Genomic DNA, 20,225 nt, shown 5'->3' on the forward strand with positions numbered 1-20,225 from the left:
TCTGAGTTTTCTTTCTTAGCCAAAATCCAATCATGCTTGAAGCAGTGGTTTCGACCTTCTCTCGCGCCTGCCCCTTCCTTCGCCACGGCGGCCACACCGCGCCGTCCGTCCTTCTGCGCTCGATGACCGCCAGTGCGATGCCCCAGTGCCCCTACATGGCGCAGGCGATGCAGCAGCAGCAGCAGCGCAGCCTGAGCAACAGCAGCAGCACCAGCACCAGCAGCAGCAGCGTGGCTTCTCCTTCGGCCGCAGTGACTGTCTCGTACTCGTCGTGCCCGTCCGCCCTGTCCTCCTCCTCTTCGTCATCGTCTTCTTCATCGTCATCCTCGCCGTGCACGCTCGTTGGCGATGGCGATGACTTTCTCGTCAACCACCTCGCAATGCACAAGCTCGACAATCCCGCTCTCTGCCCTGTGATGGGCGATGTCTGCATCCGCGCCGCCCGCGCCTCCTCCTCGTCTTCTGGATTGACTCTCAAGCACCCTCGCGCTGCGTCGCCCATCATTGCGCGTGGCAGTGGCAGCGGCGCCTTGGCTGCCTCGTCTTCTTCGTCTTCTTCCATTGCTTCCGCTTCTGCTTCCGCTGCTGGACTGCACGATGATCCTGCGCTCGTCCCCGACCAGGCGTCCACTCCCATCCCGCTCCCCATCGGTAAAGAGCTTTAGGGCTTTCCCTTCTTCACTCCTATCCTCAATTGCACCGTCCTCCCCAATTCAAACAAGCAAGCATCAGCCGATGAAAATCCTTTTTTTTTTTTCTTCTCTCTTCATCTTTGGGGAGGGGTTTGGCTGATTCGAGTCGAGTGGCTTCTGATGAATGTGAGAGCACAGAGTATGTGTGTGTGTGTTTCATCAGCATCTGCAAAGTGAGAAGACGAGCAGAGTTGAGCAGAAGAAAAAAAAAAAAAAAAAAACAGTTCGGAGTTTAAATCGTATGGTACGAAGCTTACTCACTATCAGTGTCACCGCAAAGTACCATTTTGTGCTTTAGCTTGTTCTTGATCGATCTCTTTCCCTCTTTTGTTCCTTTTTCGATCTCACTTTTGCCACACTCACCAAACAAACAAAACCTTGTCGTTGTTTTTGTTTCTGCGCTCTCAGACCAACGCGCAAACGCATTCAACTACTCGGCCTGGTTCCACGACCAAATCCGCGCAAAGAAGGAAAACCACTCGTACCGCGTCTTCAACAACATCAATCGCTTGGCCAAGCACTTCCCGCAGGCCGAAACCCACCTCGTCAAGAACAAGGCCTCGGAGGAGCTCGAGCCAGAGCAAAAGAAGGACGTGACCGTCTGGTGCTCGAACGACTACCTCGGCATGAGCCGCCACCCGACCGTCCTCAAGGCCATGCACGACACGCTCGAAACACACGGCGCGGGCTCGGGCGGCACGCGCAACATTGCCGGCAACGGCTCCTTCCACGAGCGCCTCGAGCGCGAGGTCGCCGATCTCCACCGCAAGGACGCCGGCCTGGTCTTTTCGTCCTGCTTTGTCGCCAACGACGCCACGCTCTCCATCCTCGGCTCGATGATGCCCGGCTGCGTCATCTTCTCGGACGAGCTCAACCACGCCTCCATGATCCAGGGCATGCGCAACTCGCGCGCCAAAAAGCTTGTCTTCAAGCACAACAGCGTCGCGCACCTCGAGCAGCTGCTGCAGTCGGTCGACCCCAACGTCCCCAAGATTGTCGCCTTTGAGAGCGTCTACTCGATGTCTGGCTCGATTGCTCCCATCGGTGAGCTGTGCGACGTTGCGCACCGCTACGGCGCCATCACGTTTGTCGACGAGGTTCACGCCGTCGGCATGTACGGCAAGCGAGGTGCTGGTGTCGGCGAGCGCGACGGCGTCATGGACAAGATGGACATTGTCACGGGCACCTTTGCCAAGGGCTTTGGCATTGTCGGCGGCTACATTGCCTCCACCGCGCATCTTGTCGACATGGTCCGCTCGTACGCGCCCGGCTTTATCTTCACCACCTCCATTCCTCCTCTCATTGCCGCCGGCGCACTGGCCTCGGTTCGCCACCTCAAGAACAGCCAGGTCGAGCGCGCGGGTCAGCAGGCTGCCGCCGCCCTCATGAAGCGCAAGCTCACGGACGCCCGCTTCCCCGTCCTCATCTCGCCCAGCCACATTGTTCCGGTCATGGTCCGCGACGCCCGTCTCTGCCGCCTCGTGTCTGACATGCTCATGTCCCGCCACAGCGTCTACGTGCAGTCCATCAACCACCCCACCGTCCCTGTCGGCACCGAGCGTCTGCGCATCACCCCGACCCCACACCACACGGCTGCCATGATTGATGTCTTTGTCGCCCAGCTCACCGACGTCTGGAACATTCTGGGCCTGCCCTTCATCACCGCCGAGGAGCACGCCGCCCAGCTCGAGCAAATCCGCCAGCTGCAGCCGCGCTCGCTTGCCGCCCCGTTCGTCGAGCCCCTGGTTCAGAAAGCGTCTCAGCTTGTCTCTGCCACTGCTTAAAACGCGAGGTGCTGAACTTGTTTGTTTTTTTGGTTTGCCTTGTGGTTTTCGCAAGTGTACTGGATGTGCAGTTTTTGTTGATTTTTTTTTTTTTTTCGATGTTTGTGATGCGTTCTGCTGTTTTCACCGAGACATCCTTGTTGGTTTTGTCCCTGACTTTTTTGTTCCTACAAATAGCAAAACAACCGACGCGTTTTGTGTTTAACGTTGCAGGCATTCCAGTTTGTGATTTTTTTTGTTTGCATTTTGTGATCTTTCGATACTGAGCTGCTGGGATTCAGATTTGTCACGCCACTCCCCACTCCGTACTGAAGCAGCAGAGAAATGGCAGTCAACCGAGCAGGCGCCTTGCTCTTGGACGCAGTGCAGGAGAGCGACATTGCGCGAGTCCGCAAACACCTCAGCGAGCCCGGGGCAGCGGCGCTGGTCCGCACTGTGCAGGACGCGACTGGCGCGAGCGTCTTACACTTGGCCGCTGGGCTCGGGTCGATTGAGATTGTGTACGAGCTGCTCCGTCGCGGTGCAGCCGCCAGCATGAACACGGCGCACCCAACAACACAAGCCATCCCGCTCCATCTCGCTGCGGCGGCAGACCACGGCCTCTGCGTCGAGCTCCTGCTGCGGTCCAAGTGCGCGAGCGCGAGCCTCGCCATGCGGGATGCAAACCGCCTCACGCCACTCGAGGCCGCCGTCCGCGCGAAGGCCACCCACGCAGCCGCCATCATCGAGCGGCTTGCTGCGACTTGCATCTGCAGCGGGAGCGGTGGCGGCCCGGGGCTTGGAGCTGGAGCTGGAGCCGGAGCTGCAGATGGGTTTTTCGCATTGGCAAACCCGCCCGCCGCTGTTTCTGTTTCCACGGCACCCACGTCGTCGTCGTCGTCGTCGTCGTCGTCAAGTGGCACCACGCTGTTCTCTCGCAAGAAGAGCGCCGGCAATCTGTTTGCAAGCAAATCGCCGAGCTCTTCCGCTGGTTTGCCGTCGTCGTCGTCCAGTGGTAGCAACAATTTGCCACCGCCGCCGCCGGGAGCTGCCAACGCCGGCGCACAGCAGCTGGACTCGGATGCATTGCTCACTGACGTCACCAAGAGCGGCTCGCACACATTGCTGATGGTGCTTCTCAATTGCGACGAATCTCCGAACGTGTGCGATCCAGCGGGCAGATCGCTGGTTTGGTGGGCCGCTTCGGCCGCGCATCCGCCGTGTTTGGCGCTGTTGCTCGAACGAGGCGCAGATGTGCACCGTGCCGACACGGAGCGCTGGACAGCACTGCACGCTGCTGCCATGGGCGGCTCGCAAGAGCATGCCGAGTGCGTCGACATGCTGCTCGCAGCTGGAGCGAACGCTTGGGCCGAGACAAACAATCGTGAAACGTGCATGGATCTCGCGCGGCGGTGCGGCAAGAACAAGACAACCCTTGCACAGCTCGAGGCAGCACGAGTCGCCGAAGCTGTGGCCGAGCTGTCTGCGAAATTGAACGATGCGACGAATGCGTCAGCATCTGGCAGCTCGACAGCCATCAACAACTGCGATCCCAAAGTGCTGCAGTCTGTTCGCACAGTGCTTGCACGACTTGCATTCCTCGAATCGCAGACGACCGAACAACAGGACACCATCAAGAGGCTGCGATCTGCGAACGACCTCCCAGCACCGCGACACGAGCGGCCCATGAGTACCGCCAGCAGCGATGGCTCGCTAGAGGGATACCAGCTGCAACTACAGCCGCCGTCGCATCACATGCAGCCCCCTTCAAGCCCGTCCAAATCGACAAAGCGGATTGTCACTGTGTCCTTGTCAGACGAAACCGAGCGAGTCAAGACGCTGACTTCCGAGCGCGATGCCCTTGCCGGGCGTTGCAAAACGCTGATGATGGCACTGGCGAGCGCGGCAGTTGAGCATGACGAGGCTGTCGCAGCGCTGCGAGCCGAGCTGGAGGCCACAAAACAAGCCGCGAGCGAAGCGGTGAAAGACAAAGATGCTGCTATTCGATCGATTCAGCCCGAGTGCGACGCCGCCGTCCAGCGAGTAAGATTTTTCATTCATGTGATTGGCGGTGTATTTTGGGCTTAACATTTGGTGCCCCGTTTTTGTGCTTGCAGTGTGAAAATGCTTTCAGCAATCGCATCGCACGCGTATCTCAAGACACTGTCGATGCTCTTCGTAGAGTACGTCAAACTATTGTGGTTGCAGTTTAACTTAGGACGCCAACTGACTCGAAAACTGTTTTGCTATTCACCCGCAGTTGATGCAGGATCTCGAGGAAGCTGATGAAGAAAAGCGAGATTTAATGACTCTGCATGCTTCAAAAAAGCTCACCTGGGTGCCAGATGAAGGTGAACGGCGCTGCACGATCATTGGAGGCTGCAGCGAATTATTGACAACAACAACGCTCACTTGCTGTTGGATTCTCTTTTCCTTGCCAGCTGCCGCTTTTTGCTTGACATGCAAGCTCGACTTTTCCAAAAAGCGAAGAAGGCATCATTGCCGATGCTGCGGCAGAGTATTTTGCAAAGCCTGTTGCAAAACCAAGATTCCTCTGCCGTTCCTCGGCTACGATCGCAGTGTCCGTGTCTGCGATAGCTGCCAATCTGTGGTACAGCTCACTCAATCTGTACCCATGAGTCACCTTAGTGCCGCGTTGGAATGAGTTTTAGCGTTTCGTTTCTGTTGTCGTCTGTTTTCTCTTTTTGTTTTCGTTCATCATTGAATTTTTCGTTTTCGTTTTCCTCTTGTTGTGTTCGCTTCAAGTGACAGATGTCATTTTTCTAAGACTGTGACCTACAGATCTTCTGAAGAAAAAAAAGAAGATACTTTAATACTCTGGAATAATTCTCTATTTGAAATGCCATCAAACTAAAAGTCCGGGAGTGGACGACGAAGCTGGAGCTAATGGAATCAATTCAGTGATGATACCAGCGCCGATTGTAGCGCCACTGCTCCGCAACGTGATGCGGCCCATGTCCTTGATGTTTTCGTACAATTCCAAACAAACCGGTCGTTGGAGTGTGATGGTCACGATTGCCGACGAGTTTTTCGGGAGAGCACTGTCACAAGGAAAAAAGAGAAAAAAAAAAGATCAAACAGCAGATGCAAGAGTGAGCAAAACGCACCGATCGGACTCAAATTCAAAACAATTCAAAAACAGGTGCAAAAGTCGGAAATCGGTACCGAGGATGCTTCTTGACAATTTCGCCCGTGCTTCGATCCAACAAGGTCTCCAGTCGTGTGATGACGGCGGGCTCGTTAAACGTGAGGTAGTGGAGGACGACCTACAGAGGAAAAAACAAGCAAACAAGCAAGAAACGAAACAAACAAATCGAGCTGAGCGCCAATAAGACTCGCAAAGCACCTTGCACAGCGCACATACGTGGAAACCATGTGTGATGGGAACTTTGACGTCAAAGACAATAATCTTGGCTCGGAACGACGAGTGCACCGGTACGGGACGGTCTACTTCAGTCAGCATGCAGCCAACACTGCGAGTCCATCAAATCAAACGCGCCACGGTCGTCGGGAGACAAGAAAAAAACCAAACTCGGTCAGCATGGACACACAAAAGACCACAGCAAAAGAAATCGTGCTTTGAGACGGTGTTTAAAAAACAAAGTAACGAAACGTACGCAAAGTGGATCGGATCAACCTTGTCCAAGAGAATGCTCGCAGCGTCACCCGCGGCAGCCCAGGTGACACCTTCTTCATGAATTTCAATAGCTAAGCGGGGGGGGGGGGAATGCCAGAATGAGCTCATACTCGGACATACACACATACACGAAACCAAAGCGAGGGAAAAAAACACGCCTTCATCGGAACTCACCCTTCACCGTGCCAATTTCTTGATTGATCGGGGCAATCAGCACCTTATCGCCAATTTGTACAGAGCCGGAAATGACTTTGCCGCCGAGCGAAACACCGCTGTTAGGGCGACTGAAGATGTCATTCACTGAAAACCGCAGCGGCTTGTCAATCGGGCGTTCCGGCGGTTGGAATTGATCTGAAGCAAGCACAAGAGAAGAAACAAAAGCAAATGAGTGACTGTGTGTTCACGTGCAAAATCCTAGAGCCAGCTCAGCCTACCGATTTGCTCGACCAGCGTCGGACCAGAGTACCACTGCGTCAGCTTCGGCTCTTTTCGTTCGATGAGATTCTCGCCGATAAGGCCAGACACCGGGACGAATGTGACATTGTCCAGTCGGTAGCCAGACGTCTTGAGGAAGAGCGAGAGGCGCGCAACCAACTCATCAAAGCGCGCCTTCGACCAGTCACACTTTCAGAGAGCAGACAAAATAGACAAAAATGAGGATTCGCCTGATTCGTCAAAGCACCAGAAACGCCAAAACAAAATCCCAAAACGAGCATATTCATCTCTCCTCAAACTTACAGCGTCGAGTTTGTTGACGGCCACGATCAGTTGGTTGACGCCCAGGGACCGAACGAGCAGGGCGTGTTCTCGAGTTTGGCCACCACCTTCAAATCCAGCCTCGAATTCGCCGACGCCCGCATTGACGACAAGGACGGCAACATCCGCTTGCGCTGCGCCAGAAATCATGTTGGGGATAAAGTCGCGGTGCCCTGGCGCATCGAGCAGCGTGATGCGCTTTGTTTTCGTTTCAAAGCTGGTCATTGCCACATCGATGGTGACGCCTCTGTATGCACGACCAAAAAAGGCTCGTAGATGAGCGACAAACGAGAGCGCATTGCGCGACATTTGCAAAAAAAAGGCCCTCTCACACAAACAAACAACAAGCCCAACATACCGCGCGCGTTCGGCATCAGTCTCATCCAAAACCCACGCAAAGGCAAAGGAAGCCTTGCCGAGCTTTTGAGATTCGGTTTCGTACTTGTGCAGGGTCCGGCGCGAAACATGGCCGAGCTGGAAGAGGATGTGGCCCATCAGGGTTGACTTGCCAGCATCGACGTGCCCAACCACAACCATATTGAGATGCGCCTTGCCAGCTCCTCGCTTTTTATATTCCTCAAGAATGTCCATGCGGGGCGCGCGGTGGCCGCCACCAGGACGAGGAGAGGACGTGCCACTGCTCGGGCCGCTGCCTCCCGCGAAATTGTCCTCGTACGCAAGAGCAGCATCGACGCCTTTCGACGAAGGGAGCTTGCCCTTGGATTTATCGCCGCTTGATGCAAGTGAGGGCGACAGGGAGAGTGGGGAAGCCGTGGCAGACGAGACGAGACTGGCATTGGCAGACACGGCGGGCGAGAACCCCATTGCAACAACGTCTTTTGTCGCGAGAGAGGGCTCTCGGTGTGTATCGGTGGGCTGTTGTGGTTGCTGTTGTTTCGGTTGGGACGAAGGCATCACCAGCGGCTTGAGATTGGTCGCGCCAGGCTTTGATGCGCTGGCAGCGGTGCCTGTAAGAAAAAAATTCAACAAAGAGGGTATTTCACGAAAGGAGAAAAAGAAAAAGAAAAAGAAAAGAAGAAAAGGAAAGAAAGGGGGAAAAGTGGAGAGGGGTTGGAGGAAGAGAAAGAGGGTGGAGGTATAGGAAAGAAACCGAATCCAGAAGGGGGAAAAATGAACGACTCACTCCATCCATCCATCATAACTCTTTGAAAACATCAAAAAGAGTCGCTAAACACCCAATCCAAGACACTCTACACACCTTTGCCAGCACTGCCACTGCCGCTGCCGCCCTTTGCAGGGGATGCGGCGGCTGGCGTGGATTTGGCCGAGTTGGCTTTGGAAGCAGTCGAGGAGACATTCTTGCCAGCAGCTTTGCCAGATGCGGCAGAGTTTGCACTTCCTGACTTGGCTGTCGGCTGAGTTGCACTCGAGCCAAACGCCTGCTTCCGCTTTGCCAAAACAACATCGTCTGGCGAAGGTGTGTCGAATGCAAAGACAGCGATAGACGATGACGGATTTGCACCGACGGAAGTGTCGGCAGAAGGAGAGAGTGTCGTCAAAGAATGAGGGAGAGCAGAAGAAGAAGAGGGCGGGAGAGAAGAATGAGTGTCATTGGTCAACAATCGTTCTGAAGCTTGGAGAGATCGAGTTGATGAAGAAGTCGACAAGAAGAGTCCGTGTGGATGAGAGGCGTGGTTTCGCAGCACGTTTCGAAGCGCAACCGAGGAAACACGAGTGTGATCGGTCGATGAAGGTTTGGCGCAGATGCTTTGCGCCAGTTGCGAAGGCATGGCCAATTGCAACGAGCCCCAAGCCACTTCAGCAGAGACTTTCGGTTTGGCAATTGCAACATTGACGCTAGGGGCTGTTCCCGTGATCGGAGCAGCAGTCTGAGCCCCGACAACAGAAGAGGTTGATAATGTTGCTTTTGGCGCCGTCGACTGTTGAGGAGGCTCCGATGCCGCAGGTGTCATCAATGACAACGAAGCCAGCGAAAGGGAGGCAAGGGAAAGAGCACTCGTCTCAGCGGGGATGGGCGCCGTTGACAACGCGGAGAGCGATGGCGGATTGGGTGAGGGGGCATTCAACGAGAGCGACGCCAACGACGTCGACATTGCCGGAATGCTGCTTGCACTCAACAATCCAGGAGCGCCCGAGAGGAGCGACATGGTCGGAGGAGCAGGGGTCAGAGAAGAGGGAGAGGAAGAGGACAGAAGGGAAAGCGGCGCTGTCAACGAAGACAAGGATGCGATCGAGGTCGGGGCGACTCCACCCGAGCTCGAGCTTGGATTGGGCGCAATCAACGAGGAAGGGCCAGTTCCAAGCGAAGAGAGGGACGAAAACGTCGACAGCGAAGCCAAAGAGCCGAATGCATTGGTTGTCGATCCCAAGCTGCTGGCTCCAGACAAGCCTGCCCCTAGCGACGACAGCATGCCGAACGACTGCCCAGCCACTGCATTGGCGCTTGGTGGAGCCGCCATCAACGACCCGAGCGACAGTGACAGCGACGCTGGAGCCGCTGCCGCAGTCGCGGGGGTTGATTGACTGTTTTCACTCGAGCTGGGCGGCTCTGACGACTCTTCAGCCTCTGCACACATGGGACCCCCTACTCTGGCAGATCGCACCACTCTCCCGCCGGCAATGTCGGAAGTGGGGGTGGGGAAGAGAAAGGATGGAAGCCAAGCGATTGGCCCAGAAACTTACCTTGATACAATCAAACGTTGCATTGGGGGAGGAGATAGGTTCCGAGGCATTGGTGCAAGATGAGAAGCCAATCCAGCAAAGGGGACGGAGATGCAGCAACGAAAAGGACGGACGGACAAGCAGAGCAAAAACCGATTAATACCAGTACCCAAGCAACGAACACAGCAAAACAAAAAGCGACAAAGCAAGCAATCACCTTGATCATTGTCGGCATCTTCGTCCGGGTCGTAGCCTTCGAGGAGCCAAACAATCGCCTTTTCCACGTCGAAATTGTAATGCAAGATCGCGTCGACAATCTCTGCATTGGTGACGGTATTTCCGACGACTGGCTCGATTTTCGCCCGAGCCTCCCGCAAGAGGTCTGTGTCCACGTATCAAATGTCGAATAGAGGCATCGAATGAGGGGTTGAGAGAGCGAGAGAGTGAGTGAGTGAGTGACGGAAGGAGGAGCGAGACAAAATTTCTGCGTCTCGCCCCAATCGCAAACAGCGGCCGCTCGGAATCTGGGATGAACACTGTTTGCAAAGCATGAGCCATGTCAACGCACCCTTTTCCTTCAATGTGAGCGTCGACAAGTCGGGCAAGTCGTCTGCCGTAGCATTCGTCGCATTGCTAGTGTCAAAATAAGCGCCAAACGATGCGCCGCCCGTTCGTCCAGCGTATCGATCTAGCGCAAAACGACAAAACCCAACAAACACGATTGAGCCTCACTCGGCAAAGCGACGTCATGCATCGACGAGAGTGAAGGAAAACGCGTGCTTTTTGTTTGCTTTGTTACCATCGCCGTAATCGTCGTCTTCGTCGTAGTCCTGATCGTCCACGTCGTAATCTGGCAACAAGCAAGCAAGCAGGACAATGATTGGTAATGGATGATGAGACTGCGCAGAATAGCACAAAGAGCGAAGGAGCAATGCAAAACCAAAGAGGGAAAAAAAAAAAAAAAAAAGCAAGAGATTTCTGCTGCTTTGCTGCTGCTGATGTTGCTGTAGAGCGCGGCGTCGTGTGCGAGCAAGCATCAACGCAGGAATGAGCACAGATAGAGTGGGCATCCGCAATGACGAGCGCGAGGCGGCGGAGGGAGTCGAGGGAGCGGAAATCAAAGTCACAACAGCGCGCTCACCGTCAGAGTAGTCCAAGTGACGCAGGTTGCGATGCCTCGACATGAGTGAGAATAGTGTGTGTAGGAGACGAAATATAAAGAGTGAGAAAAATATAAAGAGAAGTGATCATCATGAGGGTTGATGATGGAAGGAGATCGACTCGAAAAGTCTTCAGAATGATTGATTTCCGTTCCTCTCAAAAGCACTCCAACATCCGTGTTGCATTCACCAGTCAGTCAACGAAATGAAAAAGTCAAGATGTATTCAAAACAACTAGGGCAGGGAGACGCCCGAACTCTGGCGCTCGCAATATCCAATGTAGAGCCGTTCGAATCGCACATCTTGTGGAGCAGAATCGCTCGATAGCACTTGAACTTCCCAACTCTCGCGCATTTGTCGGAGGACGGGATGGCTTGCGGGCAAGATCGTGACAAGCTCGGTGGTCGAATAGACGAACGTCGGGTTCACGGCGCATTCGTATTGCACAGCACCGTGCGCATCTCGAACAAGCACGTCAAAAAAGCTGTCAAGGGAGTTCTCTGGACACTTCTTCCAGTCACGAATCACATGAATTGCCCTCACACGGATTGAGCGTCCATCGATGCTCTGAGGCACTCTGACTTTGAGGGGACGATCGGCATCGTCATGAAACAGCTCTCGTTTGGTGTGTTGCACGCCCTCCCAATAATACGCTTCATCCAGAATGCGCTCGACAAGCTCGAGAGGTAGAGCTGGAAGAAATGCTGATGGGTCCTCCAGTTCCGGTCCACTGGCCAGCAAGCAAGACACGCTCTGAAAGTCTTCAGCACTTGCTAATCGTGGGAGTAGGGAAACGGCTAGTGGGCTAATCTGGTCGTCAATGCTGTGCAACGAACAAGCAAGCAAGAGATCATTGAGACGTCAGCAGGGCCATTTCGTTGGGTTTGCTCCCATTCGCAAAGACAAACTTACGCAACATCAATCGTGCTGTTGACCTTGCGTGCCTCATCAATTGCCTGCGCACCGACAGTGCCTATGCAATTATATCGCAGGCTGTAGTGCAGCATAATAAAAAGTGAGCAAGATGAGTAATGGATGACGCGGGGGCAAAAGTTTGGCCAAACCCGTGGCCAAGATGGCAGCTTACTTGATAAAGAACAGCGTCTTGTTCACTTTGAGTGCCTCAGCAATCGCCTGCGCCCCAATATCGCCAATCTGATTAAATTGCAGACTTTGGATGGGCCCCGATTGAGAACTCTGAATTCCCTCTGCCGAAATCTCCGCTCACACATCCGTCAAAGCGAGATGCCTTACTGGACATAAGACAGCGTCTTGTTCACTTGGAGTGCCTCAGCAATTGCTTGCGCTCCAGCATCGCCAATCTGATTCGTTTCCAGACTTCTCATTACCCATTCTCATCAGTGAGCCACGCCTGAGCACCCCTCCGCTGACATTGCCCATAGATTCTCCAAGCATCAGTCAATGTGAGAATCACTGACCCGGGTGTAGTGAGCGTCCTGTTCAATTTGAGTGATTCGGCGATCGCTTGCGCCCCAGCATCGCCAATCTGGTTCTCCCACAGGCTGTCCATCCCAATCCATCAGTGAGCACTCTGACTACCCTCTGATGGAGCATCATCACCCGTTCACCGACATCAGTCAAAGTGAGATGCCTTACTAGAGCGTTTCCAGCGTCGCGTTCACCTTGAGTGCCTCGGCAACTGCCTTTGCACCATCATCGCCGATCTGATTCCTCCTCAGGCTGTCCGTTCCCTTCATCAGTGAGCACTCTAAACGCATTCTGCCGAACAACAACAAAAAAACCAATCCCTCGACATGACTGACTCGAGTGAAACCAGCTTTGTGTTCACTTTGAGTGCTTCAGCAATGCATTGCACTCCAGCATCGCCAATCTGGTTGCCATTCAAGCTGATGATCAGTGAGCTACTCTTGCTGTCCCTCTGCTGAAATCTCCCACTCACATGCATCGGTACAAGTGGCGTGACTTACTACACCTGTGTGAGCGTCGCGTTCACTTTGAGTGCTTCACCCATCGCAATCGCTCCAACGTCACCAATCTGGCTGTTGCCCAGGCTGTCGGCCGGCCTCGGTGCCCCCCTCAGTGAGTGAATCGCCGACTCGCATGCACCAGCATCAAAAGGCGAGATATTCCTTACAAGAGCGAAACTGCGGCCGCATTCACCTTGAGTGCTTCAGCAACCGCCAGCGCTCCAATCTCGCCAACCTCTCTCCGTTCCAGACTGTCCTCCATTGTCGTCAGTTCGCGCGCTGTCACACTGTCAAGCTAGTTTTTTCCCTCTTACTCGAGCCATCCGGTCGCATGCTTGACTTTGTCATACAACTCGCGCTGTTTCTCAGTCAGACTCTCATACGACAGCATTATTGTTGGAACAATTAGGACTGCCCTTTCCAACGAACGCGTGCATTGTCAATGGAGCTGTCACACTCCAGCTTTGCCCTTTCGAGACTGTGTTTTATTTTTTTATTGCATTGAAGGTGCGGGTTGCAGATTGCCCGAGTAGGGGGAGCATTCAGTTGTTTGCACAATGCAAAAGACCGAGACGTCACGGATCGCGTCGTCGTCAGATAGTCGTGTATCCAACATAAAGTGACTCGAAATGCAGATCTAGGGCAAACGCACTGCGTCGCACTTGAACTTCCCAGCCCTCTCGCATTTGTCGGATGATGGGATGGTCCGCAGGCGAGATCGACATAAACTCCAATGTCGATTCGACGAAGGTCGGTTTCACAGTACACTCGTGGCGAACAGCACCATGCTCATCTCGAACGATCACGTCAAAGGCGCCGGTGCTGCCGGTGCTGTCGGAGTTGTGGCATGACTTCCTGTCACGGAGCACTTGAATGGCTTTCACGCGGATCGGATTCGCATTGATGCTTCGAGGCACCGTGGCTTTCAGAACATGAGCGGGAGTATCGGCATCAAACCGCAATCGCTTGGTGCGCAGCACGCCTTGCCAGTGGGTCGCCTCGTCCGTAATGCGTTCAGCGAGCTCGACTGGCAGTGCAGGTAAAACCAAGGAGGGCTGCTCGTCCAACTCTGTTCCGCAGGTCAAGAGGCAAAGCACGGTCTGAACGTCCTCGGCGGTTGCAAGTCGTGGGTGCAAGCAAAGTACAAGAGGGTGCATCTGAGCGGAGCTGCTGTGCAACGAACAGGGAAGATTGAAGAGCAGTCAGCAGCAGCTGTTTTCGATAAGTTGGAGAAAATTTTGCCTGAAACATTGGCAGCTCTTACGCAAGCACCATCTGAGTGGAGTTGACCTTGCGTGCCTCATCAATCGCTTGAACGCCAGCCTTGCTAATGCAATTGCGCGGTAGACTGTCGCAATGAACAGTCGAGGGAGGGGACAGAGTAAGGTAGCAGCGTCACCTTGTCTCGGACTTTGAGCCAGAGTGAGCTAACTTACTTGAGAGAAATCAAGGTCGTGTTCACTTTGAGTGTCTCAGCAAATGCCCGCGCTCCAACGTCGCCAATCTGATTTGCGTGGAGACTGTTCATCCCGCCCCCATCAGTGAGCACCCTTTCTCCTTTCTGCGCCCTGTTGAAACAGCCCAGTCGCATGTGTCTGTCGCGGTGCGATGACTCTACCTGAGCTCAGTTACCGTCTTGTTCACTTTGAGAGCCTCGGCAATCGAGCGTTGCCAATCTCGTTCCAGTCCAAACTGCCCCCGTGCCATCCATCAGTCAGCACTCCTAAACAACCCTTCTGTTGGAACCACCCACTTGCAAGCATTCCGTAACAGTGACCTGACTTACTAGACCTGAGTGAGCGTCGTGTTCACTTTCAATGTCTCGGCAATCGCGCGCGCTCCAGCATCCCCGATCTGATTGTTTTGCAGACTGTCTCCCTCGGTTCTCGGTGAGCACTCTGAAAATGCCTTCTACGAAAGCCTTGCACTCTCGTACATCAGTCAGTGGTGGTGACTTACCCAATCTTTGTCAGGGTCGTGTTCGCCTTCAGGGCTTCGGCAACTTCCTGCAATCCGGCATCGTCCAAATTGCACACACTATCCATTTTATGAGGTACGCTGTCGCGCATGCACCAGTCAAAACTGAGATGTCGTACCCGAGCGTGGTCAACCTCGTGTTCGTCTTGAGTTCTTCAACGATCGTCGCTCTGTGCTCAGACAACCAGTCCAGCCTGTCTCAATGTTGTCAGTATAGCTGTCGTCGCGCGTGTATGGCATTTTTTTGGTTTGCGTACCTGGTTGAAACCGACTCGTTGTCTTCAGACTCGCTGTCAGAGGACTCGTTCTCAGAGGACCCGGTGTCGGAAGACCCAGTGTAAGAAGACCCGGACTCGTTGTCAGAGGACTCGTTGCCAGAGGACTCGTCGTCAGAGGACATCTTTGGTTGTGTTCGAGAAAGTCAAACAAACGTGGACTGATCTACCAATATCGCTGATCTCACAATACATGTATCGCTGAGCGCAGGTGATCTCCAAGTGAAGCATCACTTTGTTGGTTTGTTGCTCCTTCAGTTTCATCTCAAATGCACTGCTCCTCGTCCATCCTGACATCTTCACACTTTACGAAGGGATCACAAAAGCACTTCATATGTGATTTTGGCATTGTATTCGATACGATAAACAGCAAGACAGTCTTCGTTTTGGGCAGTCTTCCATGCTGAGAATCTTCACCTCGAATGGGTCATCGATGACCATGCCGTTGAGTTCAAGTGCTGCGCTCGCCCGGCTGGCCATGCCATGCAGCAAGACCCACTGGTCAATACGCACAGTGCTGACGAGCGCGCGATCGCCCGCCGCCGCGGTGGTGATGGAGCCGCGCACTAGCGCATCGAGGTCTGCGTTGCGGTGGTTTGGCACTTCAGCTGCAGGAGGCCCAAGCCAGTCCAGATACACGCGTGCTACGTTCCGAGACCCGAGTGGATCGTCCTACTATGACGAGTCGTCGTCGTCGTCGTCGGGTGGTCGCTGGTCTGGCGGCAGTCACAATCGCGGCTGGTTCCGGAACTTTGGCAATCGGCTTCAGCCCAAGACGGTCGTTATTGGTCTTGTAGGCCTCAACTGCACGGTATTTGCTCTGCAGCACATTGGAGATGCGCTTCGATCTCAGCGAGATTACCGGTTGAGTAACTTCCTGGCGCTGAACTTTACCCTGCACTGGGACAACATTCGTCGTCATCGCTACTGGACCATGTTCACGCATGCATTGACGCACAAGGATCCGATGCATTTGTTGATGAACATGGTTGGATTGTACTCATTTGGCCTGCAGGTGCGTGCTTTGATGTTTTTTTGAGTTGGTTTCGATTTTCGACCGTTCGCGCCGGCGTTTGATTTGAGCTCACCAACACCTTTGACTCGTCGTCACGTGCTGCAGGTGGCAAGCTACTTGTCTCCTGCTAGGTTTTTGGCCGTCTACTTTGGTGCCGCGGGTTTGGGCGCTGCGTTTGAGCTCGAGTACGAGCGCCGAACGCAAACGCGCCACTCGGTGATTGGTGCCTCTGATGCGGTTCTCGGCTTGATTTCCTTGTAAGATTCTGGTTGAGAATTTTTGATCTGTGATGTCGTCTCCCTTTGAGTGCGAAATGGGCGTTTGACCTTTTTTGCCTTGCGTTTCGTTTCACGCAGATCCGTCGCCATGTTCCCACAATCAAAGGCCTCCCTCTTCTTCTTGCCAATTGCAATTCCAACTGCAATTCCACTTTTGGGCATTGTGGCGTATGACCTGTACCGTTGTGCGACAGGCGTTGTCTACACGGCGTCTCCCGCGCATCTGGGCGGCACTGCGTTTGGCGTCTTGTACTATTTGCTGCGTCTTCGCGGGCGTCGCTGATTTTGTATTATTATTATTTCTGTCAACATTGCTCTTGTTCCCACTCCAATGTCGGCCTATTGTGTGTCGTTTTTTGAGCGGAAATGCAATGGACTTCACGCCCACGCTGACGAACGTGGCGTGTCTGCTTTTGGCATGTGTCAATCTTTTCTTTTTTTTTTTTTCTTTTTTTTTTCACAAAATGGCGAAAATCCAGCTCACAAAGAACACGATTGCCATTGCTGCCCTTGGTCTTCTTGGTAAGGACGCTGTGTGTGTGTGTGTGCGATCATTGCTTTCTATTTAGACCCGTGGTGCGCGCTTCCCTCGTTGTCGAGCGGCGAGCGAACGGCGATGTGGAAGCACGACCTGTCAAACTCTTCAACGGCGATGGTTCTTTTTCCATGTTTGCTTCTGCGCTTTTGTTTCATTTCGTCCCCTTTTCCTTCTGTTCTTGGCGTCGCGTTCTCATACGTTTTCAAACCATCATGTTCGCATTGAACCTTGCCCCCTTTCCCCCCCCCCTCTCCATGCCTTGGATGTGACGATGCATGGGCAAGTTTGCTCACCTTTTTTTTTTTTTTTTTTTTTTTGACAGCGCTCGGGGCGTTGGTCAGCTGGGTTCGACAGCCAACGCCGCACCCGCAGCCGCATGGCCCGGCCGAGATTGACGTGGCCACTTCAGACTACATTGAGCGTGAGATCCAACGGCGCATGCACGCGTCGCTGCTCACCCTGAACAAGGAGCTCGCGTTGCAAGTTGGCAAGGTACGTCCACCCTCCCTCCTTATCCTCCTCCCTTTTTGAACCCGCAGCGTCACTTCTGCATCAACCTTCTCATCACACTCGCATCCCGATCGCGCGCTGGGCTGGGCCCCCACTCTGAGCCTGGGTCGGAGGAGACGGACGTGGCTTCTTTGTGAGCGCGTTTCCGCTTCCTTCGCCTCCTCAGACGCCCTTCTCTGCGAGTCCCGCTTCCCATTCCACGCGGCGTTGCAATCTGGCAGTAGTCTGCAGTCATACGCAGCAGGCAGTGGTACGCTCGCTCCAACTGCAGTGCCGCAAGCGGCCCGGTCCGTTGAGGTTTGCGGCCCTTTTGAACTTTGCCGCTGCTGCGCTCGCGGTTTTCCGCGTCGGCCGACCTCTCTCGTGTCCAATGACGAGACGCGCTTGCAGAGCCGTCCTGTCGTGTCGAGAGAATCCAAACCACAGCTGTTTTTTCATTCGTCTAGAGGGGTGTTGGTTTGTCTGTGAGCTTGCCGTCGCTGTGCATTTGTCTCAACGCGAGCGAAGCGCAAAACGTCGCGTCAAGACCACAACACGCAGCCTTATCATCATCATCATCATTCATACATCACTCTCTTGAAACCCGAATCACTCATTCGATTCACTTTTTGTCCTTTTCGACTTGTTCGTTGCTTCAAACTGCAGGTGTACCCACCAACCGAGTACCGAAACGCCGGCGAACGCAAAAAGATTCTCGTGACGGGAGGCGCGGGGTTTGTCGGCTCGCACCTTGTCGACGCGCTGATGGCGCAAGGACACGAGGTCACGGTGGTGGACAACTTTTACACGGGTCGCCGCCAGAACATTGAGCACTGGGTGGGGCATCCAAATTTCCAGCTCATTGTGCACGACGTCCAAGAGCCCATCTTTCTGCAGGTCGACCAGATCTACCACCTCGCCTCGCCCGCGTCCCCGCCGCACTATCAGCACAACCCGATCAAGACGATCAAAACCAACGCCGTCGGCACGCTGAACATGCTGGGCCTCGCCCGTCGCGTCAAGGCCGAGTTTCTCCTGGCGTCGACATCAGAAGTCTACGGCGATCCCGAGGTGCACCCGCAGCCCGAGTCGTACTGGGGCCACGTCAACCCTATTGGCCCCCGCGCCTGCTACGACGAAGGCAAGCGCGTCGCCGAGACGATGGCGGTCGCCTACCAACAACAGGAGCAAGTCAGCATCCACATTGCGCGCATCTTCAACACGTTTGGCCCGCGCATGCACCCGAACGACGGTCGCGTTGTCAGCAACTTTATCATCCAAGCACTCCAAGGCAAGCCCATCACCATCTATGGCGAGGGCCAGCAAACTCGCTCGTTCCAGTACGTGTCAGACCTCGTTTCGGGCTTGATGAAGCTCATGAATAGCAACGTGTCTGTTCCGGTCAACCTTGGCAACCCGGACGAGTACTCTATTCTCGATTTTGCCACGTTTGTTCGCGATGAGGTTGCCTCCGACGCCGCCATTGCATTCATGCCTGCCAGCCGCGACGATCCCCAGCGCCGAAAACCCGACATTTTGCGCGCCGAGCAGCTCCTTGGATGGACCCCGCAGGTCCCCGTCCGCGAAGGCATCCACAAGACGATCGAGTACTTCCGACGAGAGCTGCGTTTGGACATGTCCCTGAATGCTCTCGAGCTGCCGCGCTCGGACAAAAAGTCGCCCGGCTCGGGCGCAACCGGTCCGAAGCGAAAACTGAACAATGCTGCCCAGTGGAGTGACGTGGATCCTCGGATACTGCCACGCACTGCAGTCACAGAAGGCGAGTTTGTAGTTCCGAAGGATGACGAGGAAGCAGCGTGAGCTCGCTCGTAGGGACAGGTTTTTTTGTTGTTGTTGTTGTTGGTTAGTTGCTCTCTGTGGGCTTTTCGTCTCTCTTGATTGTTAATGCTCGCTCCACGGCTACATTGCTTTTTCTTTCTTCTTTCGTTTCGTTGGCTTGCTTTTTTGGGTATTCATTTCCGCTCTTTCCCGCCCCCTTTTTTATTCTTTTTTGAGGGATCGGTTTCAGTTTGGTGTTGTTGTACTTTTAGAGAATAAATGAATCAATCCATACATACACGAACTCGGTTCAGATGAATGTTTGCGCAAGCGAGCAAAAACAAAAACAAAACAACAAAACATTCTGCAACTCTAATTCGTCATGGACGTTGGACCCGTCGTCTCGCTGCTCGGCAACTTGTCCAGCAATCGCAGCGCTTCGATAGCACTGTCATACTGTGATTGTATCTGACTTAGGAAGGCACTGTGAGACTCGACGTGCGCGCGCGCAGTTTGGGCGTGTAATTCGGCAGAGTCAGTCTGTGCGAGCTCTTTTTGTGCTGGGACTTGCGGCAGCAATGCAGATCCTGGGCTTGCCGCTATTCCAGCACGAGTCACAGCCTTGTAGGTTGATCGGAACGGTTTTGTAGCGAAAGAGATCAAAGTGAGCTTCAATGTTTGAAATTTACGTTTTGCGTTTTCGCATCTCGTGTGCGCGTGTCGTCTGACGTACCAATCGATGATAAATGTCGTCGCATAATGCCTCGAACTCGAGAAAGCTTGTAGCTAGCTGGCTCTCGTCCTGCTGGAACCTGCCATTGCAACAACCATCATTCGCTCACAAATCGTCAGCGCTTACAAAATCCCGTCCGCTGTTGTCTCGCCGCCGTGGACCAAAAAGACATGTCATTGGTTCTATAAGAATTGTCAAGCAGCATTACATGGCTGTGGTTGGCAGCAACGCGCGACTGGCCGCTTGAATAATGTTCTGTCATACAAAAACCAAAACCGCCTGAGCCTCCCAATCTCACCCGGCGTCTCTCTTTTCCCCGCCAAGCGACTTACGTTGATGGATCGAGTGAGTGCCGTGTACAGTGCGTCGACCTCCAGCGGCTTGGGCATCCCAAACAGAACGGCTGTTGCCTGCGCATGCATCTGCTGCAGGTTGGCCATTGAGCAGCTCAGACAAGAGAAGACGACTGATCCATAAACTAGAATCAAAAGGATACTTAAACTAATAATACTATGAACGA

The 20,225-nt window shown here is 54.0% G+C and overlaps 8 protein-coding genes across 8 annotated transcripts; 4 read left to right on the forward strand and 4 right to left on the reverse strand.

Annotated features, from left to right (window-relative positions):
* Positions 1-2,673, forward strand: CAOG_04431 (migration-inducing protein 4). Its single transcript, XM_004348209.2, has 2 exons — positions 1-651; positions 1,101-2,673. Exons 1-2 carry the CDS (start codon positions 33-35, stop codon positions 2,474-2,476), a joined length of 1,995 nt encoding a protein of 664 aa, XP_004348259.1. The 5' UTR covers positions 1-32; the 3' UTR covers positions 2,477-2,673.
* Positions 2,674-2,800: 127 nt separating this feature from the next.
* CAOG_04432 (hypothetical protein) lies at positions 2,801-5,127 on the forward strand (the record flags this gene model as incomplete). The annotated part of the gene is made up of 4 exons (XM_004348210.2): positions 2,801-4,498; positions 4,573-4,638; positions 4,716-4,806; positions 5,105-5,127. 4 exons carry the CDS (start codon positions 2,801-2,803, stop codon positions 5,125-5,127), a joined length of 1,878 nt encoding a protein of 625 aa, XP_004348260.1.
* Positions 5,128-5,290: 163 nt separating this feature from the next.
* CAOG_08779 (hypothetical protein) lies at positions 5,291-10,723 on the reverse strand. The gene is made up of 13 exons (XM_011272107.1): positions 10,654-10,723; positions 10,312-10,362; positions 10,081-10,200; positions 9,730-9,894; positions 8,089-8,298; positions 7,228-7,837; positions 6,852-7,116; positions 6,548-6,737; positions 6,288-6,464; positions 6,094-6,184; positions 5,841-5,949; positions 5,642-5,742; positions 5,291-5,517 (listed from the first exon to the last, which is right to left on the reverse strand). Exons 1-13 carry the CDS (start codon positions 10,694-10,696, stop codon positions 5,322-5,324), a joined length of 2,328 nt encoding a protein of 775 aa, XP_011270409.1. The 5' UTR covers positions 10,697-10,723; the 3' UTR covers positions 5,291-5,321.
* A 183-nt stretch (positions 10,724-10,906) lies between these two features.
* On the reverse strand, positions 10,907-12,883 carry CAOG_04435 (hypothetical protein; the record flags this gene model as incomplete). Its single annotated transcript, XM_004348213.2, has 9 exons — positions 10,907-11,495; positions 11,585-11,665; positions 11,760-11,843; positions 11,927-12,010; positions 12,112-12,195; positions 12,290-12,373; positions 12,457-12,540; positions 12,622-12,705; positions 12,789-12,883. The coding sequence occupies 9 exons, from the start codon at positions 12,881-12,883 to the stop codon at positions 10,907-10,909; spliced, it is 1,269 nt and encodes a 422-aa protein (XP_004348263.2).
* Positions 12,884-13,214: 331 nt separating this feature from the next.
* CAOG_04436 (hypothetical protein) lies at positions 13,215-14,998 on the reverse strand (the record flags this gene model as incomplete). Its single annotated transcript, XM_004348214.2, has 8 exons — positions 13,215-13,791; positions 13,886-13,969; positions 14,058-14,141; positions 14,266-14,313; positions 14,408-14,491; positions 14,581-14,658; positions 14,718-14,768; positions 14,856-14,998. 8 exons carry the CDS (start codon positions 14,996-14,998, stop codon positions 13,215-13,217), a joined length of 1,149 nt encoding a protein of 382 aa, XP_004348264.2.
* Positions 14,999-15,257: 259 nt separating this feature from the next.
* On the forward strand, positions 15,258-16,553 carry CAOG_04437 (hypothetical protein). The gene is made up of 3 exons (XM_004348215.2): positions 15,258-15,888; positions 15,994-16,145; positions 16,245-16,553. The coding sequence occupies exons 1-3, from the start codon at positions 15,274-15,276 to the stop codon at positions 16,447-16,449; spliced, it is 972 nt and encodes a 323-aa protein (XP_004348265.1). The 5' UTR covers positions 15,258-15,273; the 3' UTR covers positions 16,450-16,553.
* A 10-nt stretch (positions 16,554-16,563) lies between these two features.
* CAOG_04438 (UDP-glucuronic acid decarboxylase 1) lies at positions 16,564-19,276 on the forward strand. The gene is made up of 3 exons (XM_004348216.2): positions 16,564-16,688; positions 17,027-17,196; positions 17,860-19,276. Exons 1-3 carry the CDS (start codon positions 16,631-16,633, stop codon positions 19,012-19,014), a joined length of 1,383 nt encoding a protein of 460 aa, XP_004348266.1. The 5' UTR covers positions 16,564-16,630; the 3' UTR covers positions 19,015-19,276.
* CAOG_04439 (hypothetical protein) lies at positions 19,217-20,163 on the reverse strand. Its single transcript, XM_004348217.2, has 4 exons — positions 20,038-20,163; positions 19,914-19,960; positions 19,706-19,784; positions 19,217-19,593 (listed from the first exon to the last, which is right to left on the reverse strand). The coding sequence occupies exons 1-4, from the start codon at positions 20,143-20,145 to the stop codon at positions 19,345-19,347; spliced, it is 483 nt and encodes a 160-aa protein (XP_004348267.1). The 5' UTR covers positions 20,146-20,163; the 3' UTR covers positions 19,217-19,344.
* Between the last annotated feature and the right edge of the window lie 62 nt (positions 20,164-20,225).

The sequence above is a fragment of the Capsaspora owczarzaki genome (assembly GCF_000151315.2).
Source record: "Capsaspora owczarzaki ATCC 30864 unplaced genomic scaffold supercont2.6, whole genome shotgun sequence".
NCBI classification, from domain to species: Eukaryota; class Filasterea; order Ministeriida; family Capsasporidae; genus Capsaspora; species Capsaspora owczarzaki.

Coding starts and splice junctions, on each gene's coding strand:
- CAOG_04431 (XM_004348209.2), top strand. CDS start 33: ATGCTTGAAGCAGTGGTTTCGACCTTCTCTCGCGCCTGCCCCTTCCTT. Junction 652..1,100: donor TCCCATCCCGCTCCCCATCG/GTAAAGAGCTTT, acceptor CTGCGCTCTCAG/ACCAACGCGCAAACGCATTC.
- CAOG_08779 (XM_011272107.1), bottom strand. CDS start 10,696: ATGTCGAGGCATCGCAACCTGCGTCACTTGGACTACTCTGACG. Junction 6,738..6,851: donor CCGTCAACAAACTCGACGCT/GTAAGTTTGAGG, acceptor GCTCTCTGAAAG/TGTGACTGGTCGAAGGCGCG. Junction 6,465..6,547: donor GACGCTGGTCGAGCAAATCG/GTAGGCTGAGCT, acceptor TGCTTGCTTCAG/ATCAATTCCAACCGCCGGAA.
- CAOG_04437 (XM_004348215.2), top strand. CDS start 15,274: ATGCTGAGAATCTTCACCTCGAATGGGTCATCGATGACCATGCCGTTG. Junction 15,889..15,993: donor TGTACTCATTTGGCCTGCAG/GTGCGTGCTTTG, acceptor CACGTGCTGCAG/GTGGCAAGCTACTTGTCTCC. Junction 16,146..16,244: donor GTTCTCGGCTTGATTTCCTT/GTAAGATTCTGG, acceptor CGTTTCACGCAG/ATCCGTCGCCATGTTCCCAC.
- CAOG_04438 (XM_004348216.2), top strand. CDS start 16,631: ATGGCGAAAATCCAGCTCACAAAGAACACGATTGCCATTGCTGCCCTT. Junction 16,689..17,026: donor TGCTGCCCTTGGTCTTCTTG/GTAAGGACGCTG, acceptor TTTTTTTGACAG/CGCTCGGGGCGTTGGTCAGC. Junction 17,197..17,859: donor TCGCGTTGCAAGTTGGCAAG/GTACGTCCACCC, acceptor TTCAAACTGCAG/GTGTACCCACCAACCGAGTA.
- CAOG_04439 (XM_004348217.2), bottom strand. CDS start 20,145: ATGGCCAACCTGCAGCAGATGCATGCGCAGGCAACAGCCGTTCTGTTT. Junction 19,961..20,037: donor CACTCACTCGATCCATCAAC/GTAAGTCGCTTG, acceptor TTTGTATGACAG/AACATTATTCAAGCGGCCAG. Junction 19,785..19,913: donor TTGCTGCCAACCACAGCCAT/GTAATGCTGCTT, acceptor TTGCAATGGCAG/GTTCCAGCAGGACGAGAGCC.